General features: G+C 37.8%; 1 protein-coding gene across 1 annotated transcript in view; it reads right to left on the bottom strand.

Moving 5' to 3' along the window:
- Window positions 1–62: 62 nt before the first annotated feature.
- LOC118800349 (NACHT, LRR and PYD domains-containing protein 12-like) overlaps window positions 63–14,364 on the bottom strand; it is a 76,544-nt gene continuing 62,242 nt past the window's right edge. The window contains exon 14 of the mRNA XM_036560549.1: window positions 63–488. Coding sequence (XP_036416442.1) covers window positions 118–488 — 371 coding nt within the window. The 3' untranslated portion in view covers window positions 63–117. The remainder of the gene's footprint in view (window positions 489–14,364) is intronic.

Below are 14,364 nucleotides of genomic sequence, written 5' to 3'. Positions count from 1 at the left end.
CAAACCCAGCGTATAGAGGTTCAGTGAATGTGGTGTTGAAAGTGTGTAGATGGGTCAGTTTATCAGTGGAGACGCTGTAGAAGGACAGAGAGCCGGCCGGACAGTCCAGATACACTCCTACTGTCCCAGAGCTGGAGGGACGAGCAGAGAGATCAGTGCTGTATTATTGTGACAGACAGAGTAACTGTTATCAGAGCAGCTCAGAATCCAGGACTTTACATTCCATCCAAACCAACAGTCATCACTGACTCCTTTCCTGCTGATTGATTTATATGTTACTGCTATTTCAACATCTCCGCTCCACTCAGCCTCCCAGTAACAGCGTCCAGTCAGACTCTCTCTACACAGAACCTGCAGATACCAATCAAATCTCTCTGGATGATCAGGATACGACTGTGAAGATCCCACATTCTCCACCTTTCTGTTCCCGTCAGACAGAGAGAGAGAACTGTTCACTGTGTTTGGATCCAGAGTGACCTCACAGGAATCTGCACACAAGAAGAGACATTAGAGTGAGTGTGTGTGTGTGTGTGTGTGTGTGTTCTGTGTGTGTGTGTGTGTGTGTGTGTGTGTGTGTGTGTGTGTGTGTGTGTGTGAGCGTGTTGGTTTTTGTGGTTTACGAGGACCTTTCAGCTGATTCGATTTGATTTGATTAGTTTAGTCGTCTCATTCAGAAACTCAGCTAGTTCAGAAATAAAAGTGAGACTTTAGCTGTAAATAAGATTATCTTGAGCTCCTTTCAGCAACAGTCAATCAAATAAAGAGACTAAATATTTCATGTATGAAAAGATCAAAATAAAACTGTTATTTTTCTATAAAGAGTGGAGCCATCATGGAAAATGGCTGCCATGGAGCTGAGAAAGAGAACTGAATCCAGAAGAAGAGGCAGCAAATGTTACACCTGTTTATAAAGACAAAGATGGGTTTGGTATGAAATACATAAATCCAGAATGATGACTGTTTTTGATACATTAAACACACAAACATTATAAGTGAAGAAAAATAAAAAACAAGAAAAATGTAGAATTTGGGCGTTTAATGATTTAATCATTACAGAAAGACTGCAGACAGTTTCTGTTCTCAGATTTGTGGCACTGATCAAAATAATTTTTATTTTTTTATTTTCTGACTGTAGAATTTTAAACTATGATTGTCTGGATTTGAACAGATTGTCTGATTGTTCTGATGTTTTTGCCAACAGAACTGTAAACATGAGCGAGTCTCTGCAACTGTTTCAAGCATGAACAAATGCCCTGTGTGTGTTGGACCTGCTGCATCACTCAGGATCAGTCAGTAACGGTCAGTAACGGTCATTACAGTTAGATAATTAAACAGTAAATGATTAATATCAGGTCTTTATGAATGTCTTTAATTCATATTTAGGTAGTCACTCTTATATTTATCACACTGTGATATTTTTGATGTCATTTTTAAAGTGATGATAAAAACTCTAAATTATTGAATCTGATTCCACTCAGTGGAGAATAAGGACAGTACTGAAAATGGGTTTGATTGTTTTTGATGCTGATTAAAATCTTTATCAGTTCTGGATTAACACTGGACTACAGGTGCTGCTGTCGGTCATCTCCTTGTGCGGCCTCACACCAAACGACTTTTCACGCGATTTCACTGTCGCAGACAAATTTCGAGTGTCGGAATAAAATCCCGAGAGTCTTGTTAGAGTCGCGTCGCGCTCGCGTCGTCTCGATCGTTCAGTGTGAGGTGTTTAGGATGGCGGTCTTAAGTCAGTCTTTTTCTCGTCTTGACGCGACAAAATCAACCATGTTAATATAAGTTTTAAGTCTTGGCTCAAATAGTGACGTGTGTGAGTGCTTACGGGCGAGCGAGCGAATACGTGCGGTGCCGGAGAGAGAGAGAGAGAGAGAGAGAGAGAGAGAGAGAGAGAGAGAGAGAGAGAGAGAGAGAGAGAGAGAGAGAGAGAGAGAAGCAAATCTGCTCCACTTTAACACAATAAAACTGACTGCTTTAATATTTCAGGCATTATTGAAGAATCATTGATGTTTTTCCTTATTTTTTGCTTTCTGTCACTCTGTTTATTTTTATGGTTTAGTTCATCCAATCAGCACTGCTGAATCGCTGCATGTTGTGTTGTGTAAATCTTTATGTTAAATAAAAAAGTAGCTGCACATTTTACAGGTTAATTAAAGATTCTGGGTGATGATCTGTCAGAGTAAACAGTTCATCTGTTAAAGTGACAGAGCAAGTTTTTATTTTTTTTATTCAGCCAGGTGAGTTTGGGTCAGCAGTGGTGAGAAGGGCGGTGTTGGGTTGCGTGTGCTCTGCGGAGAAGCAGTGGCGTCCTGAGATAAACTTATGGCTAATGTTAGCAACCATGTAGACAAATGTAACAGTCCTTTATGGGCTGGGTGAATTCAGAATGTGATAAAATCCTGAAACAGCATGTTTATCTGATCATCCACAGTTTTATACTCAGACACAGCTGGATGGTTGGATGTGCAAACATGGAGGTGTTTGTGGTGACTTAAACTATAAAGGTGGGCTCATAATTAGAAACACTGGTGTGGTGTTTCCACAGTTAGCAGAGCTGGACTAAGACTAGTTTACTCATTCTACGAGTAAATAAAGCTGAGCTGAACAGCTGAAGGCCTAAAGGTGCTCTGCAGGTTTAAAAACTGACCAGGGCAGCGTTTAGTGTAACACCTGTTCTGCTGTAGTTCCTGAGAAAGATGAAAAGTATGATCTATGTGAGGTCTATACTGACGTTTTAATAAAATAATGTTTTTAACTACATACAGTAATGTTTATACCATGGAAATGAATTGTTGGATGTAAAACATGTTTTATGATTGTTTTACTCGTGTGACGTTTTACACAGCTTGTAGATTTTAATATGAACACCAGCTTCATTCTGTCATTGGTTTGATCAGATAAACACCACTGAGGTGTTTAAGGAGCACCTTAACTCAGTGTTTATATACGTCAGCAAAACATTGTTTCTTTTTTTATTAAAGGCCTCAGATGAGTAGAACATTATCACTGTTATAGTATGAATGTGTAAAATTGATTTGCATGCTTGATTTGTCTCATTTATTCTGACATATTTTTTCCTGTTACAGCAGCACAACTGAAATACAGAGGAGACTCAACCCAAAGAACTCTGTATGTAGCGTAACTGAACAGTACAATAGAAGAGAGACACAGATGAGTACAAAGGTGAGAATATGTCTGAATATGTCTTTCTAAATGTTTAATTGAGCTGTAAGAGTTTTAAGTAACAGTGTAGCATCTTTTACTTTGAATGATATTCAGCCAGTTGATTTCAAAAGGGTTTTTAAATGGTTTAGTAATTAAGATGAAGGTTGGTGTTGATTAACCAACAATAGAATGAGGGAAGAATAATGTTCAGAAAATCTGTTTGAGAAAACGTCACATTATTTTCATTTATTTATTATCTTTTTCTCTGACATCTTTTAAGTCGTGGTGAATTTGCAAAAGTAAATATTGAGAAACTAAGTTTTATTCTGGAGTACAAAGTACAGCAAATCACAGGAGAAGATTCTGACTGTTTTGGAGAGCGAGATTTCAAACACAACGGGGAAACTTTATAACTCAGATTTATAATGTAGATTAATAAAGATTCTGTTCTGTGGTTTCACTGTAAGTGTAAAACTGAGACCATCTGTATATTTTATGTATGTTGTTTATATTTTTGTTACGTTTTTAAAAGGAAAATTACTACAGATTCTTTTTTTAAACAACATTGATGTCACTGATGATGAAGGGTCCTTTGGGTGCTTGGTCAGCGACAGTGCTGAACCTAATTAAAAAATAATGAATAAATTGTAGTAAATGGTAGAACACACCTGTGTTTGTTCACAATAAGAGATATTAAGAGAGATGAAAAGATAAAGTATGATAGGAGGAGATAATCTTACATGGTGCACCACTCAATGCAAGGTGAGAACATGGGGGGAGGGGGGTGTAAAGTGCTCTAATATTGATATTATATTAATCTAATAGTCAATATTATATCAAGTGTATATTGATCTGATAGTCTGGAGGCTTTATTTGATCCCTCATTGTTCTTTCTGTGTGTTTTTAAACCTTAAACATTATTACTGTCTATTATCATCTAATTTTATACCATTGTATCCTGTTTCTATCAAACCAGGGCTCATTCTGACTGTACAGTAAACAAAGTCAATGTTAATTTAACCCCCAGATATTATTCAAAAATGTTTTTGTTCATCAAAAAATAAAGTTTTTTTTTAAGATTTAGGAGTGATTGATGTGTGAGTAGATGAGACTGATGTCTAGTTTATGAGAACATTACTGGGTTTATAAGAGCTGAATGTGGCACTGTTTAGACTTTATTTGTAGTCAGTCAGTGATCTGCTAGCTTAGCTGACCTTTTGCATGGTTGAATTTATGACCTCTATTTAATATTTTCCACAAGACTAATGATGTGCTCTATAGACTGATTTTTTTTCTTTTATCGCTCCAGATAAATGATGACGTGAATCAAACGAGAACTACATTTGCTTCAGGAAACATCACACGTCATGACCGTCTGGAGACCGACATCCCGGTACATAAATATCTGATCCTTTGAAGTCTATTCCTAATTAGATAAAGCTCAGTATTGTGTCCTACTGTGTTCTTGACTGAGGCTGTTGTGAGGGGTGTTTTTGTACAGGTGACTCAGGGCTCCTTTATAAGAACAGGGTTTGGTTTGTGAGGATCTGGTACAGAAATCAGTGCTGTGTCCTGAAGCACAAATACAGTGATTATTACAGCACTCGTAACACTTAACAGGGTTATTCATAACAGGGTTATTCAGATATCATTTCATATTCATTGTGTTTAGGACCCTAGCACTATTAGGTGTGTTTTTTCCCCGTTTTTGTCAGTTCCTCTTTCAGTTGTTGTAACTCTAGTAATTATATGAGACAGCCACATGTTATATGTTTTATTTTCAGAAGACATGTGATTTCTCAAATATGTAATCACCTGAGTTGTAAATGCCCACAGAAGTTTGATATTTTTATGAAACTGGACGTTTTGATCAAAATTTTACCAAGCGCCGTTTTTTTTTTTTACTTATTTTTGACTGTATCTATTCAAAACATCACTGCACTGCTTAGATGTCAATGAGAAAGTTAATAAAGTGTCTATGAGTTGAAAATATAAGAATTTTGATGATTGTTCATTACATGGCTTATTACTGGGACATAGTATATGAGTAGCATCAGGCGGACTTATTTTTCTTGATATTCTCTCCTAAAGGAGACATGCAGGTTGCTAAAACTGCCTGTGACAGACTGACACAGCAGGTCAAGCCTTTGGGTTTTTTGTTCAGGACCAATATGGCTAATTTTCCAGCTAATACAGCCCTGTTTTAGTACACTGGGTGTTTATTAACAGCTGCTTATAATAACAATGACTCCTATAATAAAGAATCCTTCCAGAAATGATCAGATAAACACTGCTTTATTTAGAAAACACACAGTAAAGAGTCTGAACCGTAATATAAACCTAAAATCTGGATCAGTCCAGTGGGGTTGGACGGATGCCAAAAGACTCTAAAGGTGAGAGCGCATCTTTTCAGCTCTAGACGCGCATCACGTGTCCAACGCACCGGGGCGAGGAAACACGCCCACAAACACAGCAGAAAAATCGGCGGAGGAGCTGAGAGGCGTTTTCGGCCGATAATACTGACTCATCTAATCAGATATTAGATCTGAAACACCATGTAAATATTTTAGAAGCCCTATAATAAACAATAGTAGTGGAAATAAAGCGAAATGCAGAGTTTATCAGCACAGAAACTGAGATTTACTAGAAGAATAAAACAAACTTTGAAGGAGCGGCTATTTGACTGTTTTTTCCACAGTTTATTACTCACAGACGCTTCGTCGGACAGCGATGGCGCTGCTATTTTTAGAAGCGGGAGACTCCGCAGTTTCTGAGGATGTGCGCAGTGGCCTGCTGCGGTAAAGCAGTCCTGAGTTATAGAGCGGAGAAGACAAGGTGTGATTTGTGAATCAAAACATGTCACGAGGGTTGTTAGGGTTGCGCTCTGCATGACCTGTATATGATCAATCGGACAGGAGTTTGTGTCCGAGTGATTCAGTGTTCAGTATTCAGACTGAGGGATTATTCTCTTTGGCTTTAAGTAGTTTTGGGGCGATTTCTCTCTTTTGTTTTTTTCCAGCCCTCTTTTCTTTTTTCTTCTTGTGTTCTTTTCTTTTCCTTTTCTTTTTGTTTAAATACCCACCTGGACTAAGTACCGTACCGGTCACCCCTCTACAAAGGTGTGACACAGGGCTGCTGTTTGCTACAGCCTTAAGTAGAGCAGTCCACAGGTGTGCCAGGTTGGGCCTAATCAGCCCGAGGGCTTGTGGGAATTGGAGTTCCCTGTGTTTGTGGTACCTCGCCGTCATCGCCCTCTGCTGCCGCCCGGCTGGGCCTTTACACATAACACTTTGAACACTGATTCAGATCCACACACTGTATCATTATTTATTATTCACTATTACTTTATCATGAGTGATTTACATTATAATGTTTGTAGACCAACTCATGACTTTAGTAAGAGCAGTGTTTGTTTTGTGAGGGATTAATGAGAGACAGGAAAGGAATAACATGTTCATCAGTACCTAAGAACTACCTTTAAATCAAGTTTAGAGCTGTTTACCAAAGGATTAACATTTACAGTATGATATCCATGTAATATGAGTCTATTACACCTTTACACTCTGCTCTGTGTGTCAGTGAATTGTAATGTGTTTATAAGGTCTATTCAGGGTGTCTTAGTGAGATTATGGAAGAATTCTTAATATATATTGATGGAGCTCAGTCTTTTTGTATGGTGATAGTGTCACTGTCTCTATATAAATGAACTCTATAATCATATCAAACAACTGAAAACTGGAGTTCTGGTGATGCAGAAGGTGGATTTTACTGTGTCTCTAGTGTGACTGACGATGATAATAAAGCAGCAAATTGACCAGTAGCCTGTTGCCCTTGCTTAACTGGCTTAAGGCTTCGAGCACATTGAAAGAAACATGTCTTGACGTTACATTAACAGATTTGTGTGATGGTGTTGAGATTCTGAGGTGGAAACTGGTGTTGACAGTAATGTGGAAATGGGTTAAGACTGGCTTGTGAGATGATGTGCCGTATTCCTTCATTTCCTAAATTCGCCCCAAAACCATCATCTACTGATGACAGTTTGGTGGGGGGTGTGGAAAAGAGCCTCTTTCCCTTGAAAGTCAACATCGCAAAGATACAAGTGTAAATGTCCCACTAGCCCCTCATCTGAGTAAGTCTTCAGCACTCATAGGAGAAAGATGGCATAAATACGGACTGACAGGATGATCCAAACCCCAACCTACAGGCTGAGGAGCTCCCATTTGAACATGACAGCTGCATTTTGTGTTTACTTGTGTTTTCTTTATCTTTATTAAAACTAGTTGGATTATCTGAAACATTTAAATGAGACAAATTAGCAAAAATAGAAGAAATCGAGTGAGGGGCAAATAGTTTTTCACAGCACTGTGAGACAAAAGAGTAAGTTTTCCAATTATGCAAAACGAATGAAATATATATATATATATATATATATATATATATATATATATATGACTATGCAGACGTTGCACCACTGGAATTAATTCAATTCCATCAGCAGCACTGACTAGATAAAAATAAATGAAATAATCAATAATCAATAACTCAAATATCTCAGTTGATCCATAGGGTACCAAGATGATCTATACCTGGCTAAAATGTGTAGTCATTTCCATTTTAATGATGCCTTTAAAACATCCTAATTAAATGTGAATCATGTTAGAGCTAAACGTACAGTACAGTGTCTATGTTGATGCACCATAGAAACCAGCCACACACACTGTAGATTACCTGCTGACGGATTCACTCAGGGGGCTTATTCATATTGGGATACAGCCAATTTGGAGTTCACACACAGATGATAACAGCCTGCTTTATAGTTATTGAATTAAACATGAGCTCTTAATGAGGCGTATATTTTTAATTAATGCAGAAATTGCATTGTGTATAATGATATGTGCACAAAAGGTTTTTATTCATTTAATTATTTTTGTGGTACCGGATTCATTTTTCCACAGCATCCTTTCTCTGTAATGTCTGTTTTTTATCCCTGTTTTCTCCCCTGATAAACTACCTGTTAATGCACTGGAACTTCTGACTGGTTCTAACAGTGGTATTAATATATAAGTGTAACTGTGTTTTTCTGTTTGGACCAAAGTCGAAATATGAGCAATAAACACCTGTAGCGGTTAGCATAAATGCTAATACTCTTAGTGACAATGCCAGCTAGTTTACATTACTTTGTTGGACTCTTTACAAAATTATTAATCTACAAATAGTAGTTGGCTCAATAATATATCGCTGTAGTTTATATTCTGGTGCAGTCTGTGAACATGTAATAGTGCAAACATGAAGCTGAAGTTGGGTTCTTATTCACCAGCTTCTCCTTCAAATTTTCCGTTCCACCTTAAACGACACCACAGTTACATTCTGACGCCTTGCAGATGTGCGGCATTTAAGGTGAAAATCTGGACAAGAAGCCAAATTCAGCTGTTGTTTGTCTCCGTGTTCAGGTATAAAGTGAATAAATACATTGCTGCTGTTGAGTCCAGTGCAGCTGGCTAATGGTAACAGCAGCAAACATTCAAGTAACACAGCAGGAAGGAGTCGATGCTCTAAACATGACGGTGCAGAGGTTAATTAGTAGAAGGCTGTGTCTCTTAATCCTCCCCAGAGCAGCTGATCCAGCTAATGAAGGGCTCCATAACCAGTTAATGAGCTGGATCAGGGCTGTTCTCTTCAGGAGTACCTGAAACTGTACTGTGCTTCCCAGGTTGAGAATATGTGTGAATGTCACACCAGGCGATATGGTTGTAGCCTAAGGAGACTTTAAAAATGTTCTGATCTCAACAGAACGGTTTACCGGCCCTTAAAGCACAAACATCAACATTACTTTTGAAATGACTGCAGCTTCTTATTTACATTTAAATAAAAACACTATTTTTAAAAAATAATGTCCCAGTTTCCTGTTATCCTGCCTAACGTTACCTTAATAAACACATGTTAAAGTGTGGAACACTGAAATTATTAATTTGACTGTTGCTGGCTAAGCATGTCAATAACCAACAATACGTTCATGCAGGTATTTATCCTCAAATTACTGTCAGAGACGTTTTTGAGCTTTAAGTCATGAATGTAATCTTCAGTGTTACAGATTAAGTGATTTGTTTGTATAATATGATTAAGTTAATGGAAAAGTTTAGCCACACAACAGTTTATAGAATTTATAGAGTATTTTAAGATTTTCTTTACAGCAGTAGCAACATAACATTAGCATTAACTCTTACAGGAGCTAAAGAAATGGTGCACAAAGGTCTTGGATTAAACGTCTGAATGTCGTGTTGTTTTAGAAATATATAAATACAGTTCGGTTGATACTTGTAACTCACTGATCTGCGTATTCCAGCACATTATGGAAGTTACTGTATACTGAGCAGGTGATCATTCTTAGGATAGGTTATTTTGTCTCAGCTCCTTAGTTAATGCTGTGCAGGCCATGGAGTCACCTGGTAGCCTTTGTAGTGCTTGTGCTAACAGGCTAAACATTTAAGTAGCACAAAAGAAACTTTAGAAGCACAAAAGGACAACAAAATTATTCAAAAATAAACTGGCTTTACAAAATAATAACTGTAGACGTTCAAAAACACCAGACACTTCATTAAGTCCACTTACTTGTTTCTACACTCTGTCCATTTTATCAGCTCCACTGGCCACATAGTCTCACTCTGTAGTTCTACAGTTACAGACTGTAGTCCATCTGTTTCTCTGCATACTTTGTTACCCTGTTCTTCAAACACCTCAGTGTCACTGCTGGACTGAGAATAGTCCACTAACCAAAAATATCCAGCCAACAGCGTCCTGTGACCACTGATGAAGGACTAAAGGATGACCAACACAAACTGTGCAGCAGCAGATGAGCTACTGTCTCTGACTTTACATCTACAAGGTGGACTGACAATGTAGGAGTGCCTAATAGAGTGGACAGTGAGTGGACACAGTGTTAAACTCCAGCAGCACTGCTGTGTCCGATCCAATCATACCAGCACAACACACACTAACACACCACCACCCCGTCAGTGTCACTGACCCACCACCCAAATAATACCTGCTGTGTGGTGGTCCTGTGGGGGTCCTGACCACTGAAGAACTGGCTAATTGTAGAAAAGTCTGTAATCAGTCTTACCATATTCTACAGAGTGCACCTATATGGTCAGTGGAGCTGATAAAATGGACAGTGAGTGTAGAAACAAGGAGAAGGGCTTAATGAAGTGGTCAGTCAGTGTACATGAGGTGTAAGATATAAGAAAATATAAGTGTAAAACAATCTAAAGGACGAAAAAGTCTGTGAAGCACTAGATGAGCCAACACTGGAGTCAGACAGTGCAGCATTATGTGTTGAGGAGGACTCGTCATTTTGTACACAGGGCCTTTTAGCAAACCTCCATGATAGCAAAGTAAAGGGTGACACGTTTAGTTAATAACTAGTTAATATTTAACTAGTACTCAGTATTAACTAGTTCTGTGCTTGTCTGAGAAATTAGTGCTTAGAGAAGGTTATTCAGCAATGTTTGATTGAATGTCATCTCACTCAGTGTCTGTGTTTACATTCAAGATACAAAGATTTTTGCCAATCAGATTGAACACATTCTGATTATAGATTAAGACTGAGGTGTTTATTCTCTACTCAACACTCTGATAGAAAATCTCCATTTACATTCACACTACAAGTAATCAGATCCAAACCTATAACGCCTGCATAGAGAACCTCTTAGTACATAAACAGTTACATTTTTGATATATTTATAATTAAAGTCTCCACTGAGTTCTCTCAGAATGTTTACATGCTTCGTCATTTTCCTCATTCTCGTATTTTGCGTGACGTCACACTGTATAGTTGCTGCCATTTTGAGGACTGAATCAGGGAGTTACTGTGCTAACGCGATGATTTCAATTAGCTGTGCTTTGTGAATGATTGACCTGCAACAGAAAGAGAGACGAGACGAGAGACACACAGACCTTTAATTCATGTTTTTCAAAGTCCAGCTTCAAACGTCATTTAAATCTCCATAGGTTCGTATTAGTTTTTAGTTTCTGAAAAGGCATGTTTTTGTCTTTGTTGTGAGTATGGAGTGTTGCTTGTATGTAACAGTGCTGGGTTAAAATGATTTAATTTAAATTATAGTCCAGCTTCAAACGTCATTAAAATCTCCAGAAACAGAGAGTGAAGTTATCCCGGCTGTCTGCAGCTCCGTTAGGGGGACGACTGTTCATCTCTCAGCTGTTAACTTTAGCTAAAGGTATCTAAAGGCTAGCATTGATCACATCTGTGTTAATTAGCTGTTTTTCTCCTTTTTATGCAACACAATGGGATCCTTTACCCACCCTGACATGAAGAGCCGGTGGGCTTCTGTGCTTTAAATGGTTTGAGACCCTCCAGAATAGGGGGAGGGGCTGAGTATGAGTTAAATATATCAGGAACACACTAATTTGGTAGCTTCCCACCAGTTTAAGTGGGACCAGGAGTTCAGGGGAAACTGTATAAGGATCTCAGCCTATTTCATTGACTTTGTTGAGGTCCCGTTTTTCTCTTCCAAAGTAAGGTAAGTAGGTTTAGCCATCTTTTACTACTAGTTACCTCAGTGCAGACCAGCAAAGCCAGAACTTCAGTCCCAAATATGGCAGCCACAGCAGAAAAGTCAGACTTAACTCTTAGGATATGTTCATATTAGTTTTTTAGCCGGAGGCGGAGCGACGAGCTCTCGTTCCCTCTCGGCTCAGGTGCTCACGCTGCCCTTAATGAGAGCCAGCTGATGCTGATCTGGCTGGCAGCGTGAGCGCCTTTAAAAGAGCTGAGAGGGAACAGAGCGAGAGAAGGACGAGCAGCAGCAGGAGAAGTGAAGAGCTGAAAAGCTCGAGTAAAGAGACTGAAAAGTCTAGCTGGCTGAAGTCACTGAAAAGTGGCCAGTTAAGCGTATCTTTGGTTGTGTTTGCTTTGTGTTTATTGGGTAATAAATATGGCTGCTGCAACCCTGAATCCTGCCTCCAGCATCCTCCTTGAGCCCGGGGTAGCACATGCCGTGCTACAGTTGCGTATATGGAGTGTTCCACTTACATATGTGTATAATTTCATTATTCCATTTACGTTGCTTGTATGTAACGGTGCCGGGTTAAAATGATTTAATTTAAAATCACAGATTTAAAGGAAAATATAATTTATTTTTCAGCTTGGCTTTTCTGTTGTAGTTGACGGAGAGGGCGCATCCTGCAATAGATCATTCATCTTTGGCCAACCAGATGTCCAGCAGTGACGCATTAAATTCTGGAATACTTTCAGGTAGAACTTCTTCTTTGGCAAAAAATGACAAGGTAGTAATACTGTCTATATTCTGCATCTCTCTGTGTTCATGCATGTGCTTAGACTACAGACCTTGTATAGGAAAAAGTATGATTTTCTATGAAATATAAACTGAAAGATTGTTCAGAAACACCAAGTGTTTAAGGCCATCTGTGAAATGCTATTGAGGCTTTATGTAATTTGTATGCTTTAGCCAGTGTGGGACACATGATTCACCGTTTACATTAACAAACTGACAGCGATCAGTGAGGCACACACTTCTACTACTCTTTCAGCAATATATACACTACTGATTCAAAATACTGAAATCTTTTGTCATTTCATATGCAGTAACCTAATAAATGAGTATATATTTAAGTAAATACATTTAGCTTTCTGTGGTCAAAAGTGAAAACATTACTACTAATATTTTCCAGTAAACTTAGTTTTACATCAGACAGTTCTTAGAAAGTGAAAAATCAGTCTATCTATTGAAATTTGCATTCAAAGAAAATGTTCAGTACAGCTTCTGAGATGTTTTACACAAAAAAATGAGCTGATGATTCAAACGTCGTTGCGCAGTGATAAAATCAGCAATTGCTGTTTCAGTTTGCTTCAGTTTTGGTATTTAGTTTCATGTACAGCCACTTGACACATTTGACTTATGTAACCTTAATGCACCGTTTTGTAACATAGACAAGAAACTATATTACAAGCAACACAGAGGTGCCAGACATCTAGTGCTGTCACAGTCATGAACTTTTAACTGACATGTCTTTTCTTGTTCTTTGTTCACAACTATTAAAGTACAAGCCTAATTTGGCCAAATTGGCTGCTTAGCCATCTTGCTTCCTAGCTATGTTTACTTAGCAGCTGCACATACATATACTTGCACAAATAATTAGTTACACATAATTGTGTAGTCAAACATAACTAAATATTTTCACATGAGAGAAAATAAAGTACATATAAATAAAACTCATTCTGTCAGCACACATGCTACAAATGTTAATTAGTTTTAATGAGCCCCATGATGTCTCAGTGAATGCATTTATTTGTTCATTGGAGTTTATATTTGAATTTATATTTATTTGCCTCATCCAGCACTCACAATTCACACACACATTCTGTTTATTGCAGCATAATATGATTGTAAAATCTAACGACTGTAGAAAATCACTGCAGTCAGTTTAATAATTGCGATCAATTCAAACAGTTGTGATTTATCTCAAATAACTGCTAATCAACAGACTTTAAGGACTGTTTCTAATTATTATTCATAGGCATTTTTAAAGAAATGTCCCCTTCTCTGAACACATTCTTTGTCATGATAAAGCACTAGTAACAAGCTTGTGTACTAATGTTTTCTTTTGTTTTCAACAGTGCCATAAGGATTCTATATTTTTCATACCTGATCATACAAACTGTGTATATTTACAGTTGTGTTCGTCTAGTGCAGAAGTGTCAGAATGTGGAGCGGCAGCACCAAAATTACTCAGAAAAAGACTGGTGTGTGTTGATATTTTGACATTTTGTTTAATGGAGTTTGTTTCTTTGTTTTCTTTAGGGTTTACCTAAAAGCAAATCTAAGTGAAAATTCTCTTTTACTTGCAAGTAGGAGACAAACAACAAATGAATATGATGCCAAAATGCTGTTTGAGTGTTAATTGGATTGATATAAGAGAATTCTGATTTGCTAGTCTTGTTCAACTTAACATGTTTAATGATCAAAAAGAAATGAGAAGAGAATTTTAGATTTTCTAGAATGATGAACTGTAGATTATTCTAAAATGACTTAGAAATCAGTAAAACATAAAGAATTAAATGATAAAGTGATTCACTGATACAATGTCAGTATTGGTGCCAATAATGGCAGGTAAGCACAGTGTCAGTATCAGTAATAGAGAGCACTGATA

Source organism: Colossoma macropomum, unplaced genomic scaffold (assembly GCF_904425465.1).
Source record: "Colossoma macropomum unplaced genomic scaffold, Colossoma_macropomum, whole genome shotgun sequence".
In the NCBI taxonomy this organism is placed as follows: domain Eukaryota; kingdom Metazoa; phylum Chordata; class Actinopteri; order Characiformes; family Serrasalmidae; genus Colossoma; species Colossoma macropomum.
The sequence above is the reverse complement of the archived record's forward strand: the minus strand, read 5'-3'. Positions and strand labels throughout refer to the sequence as shown.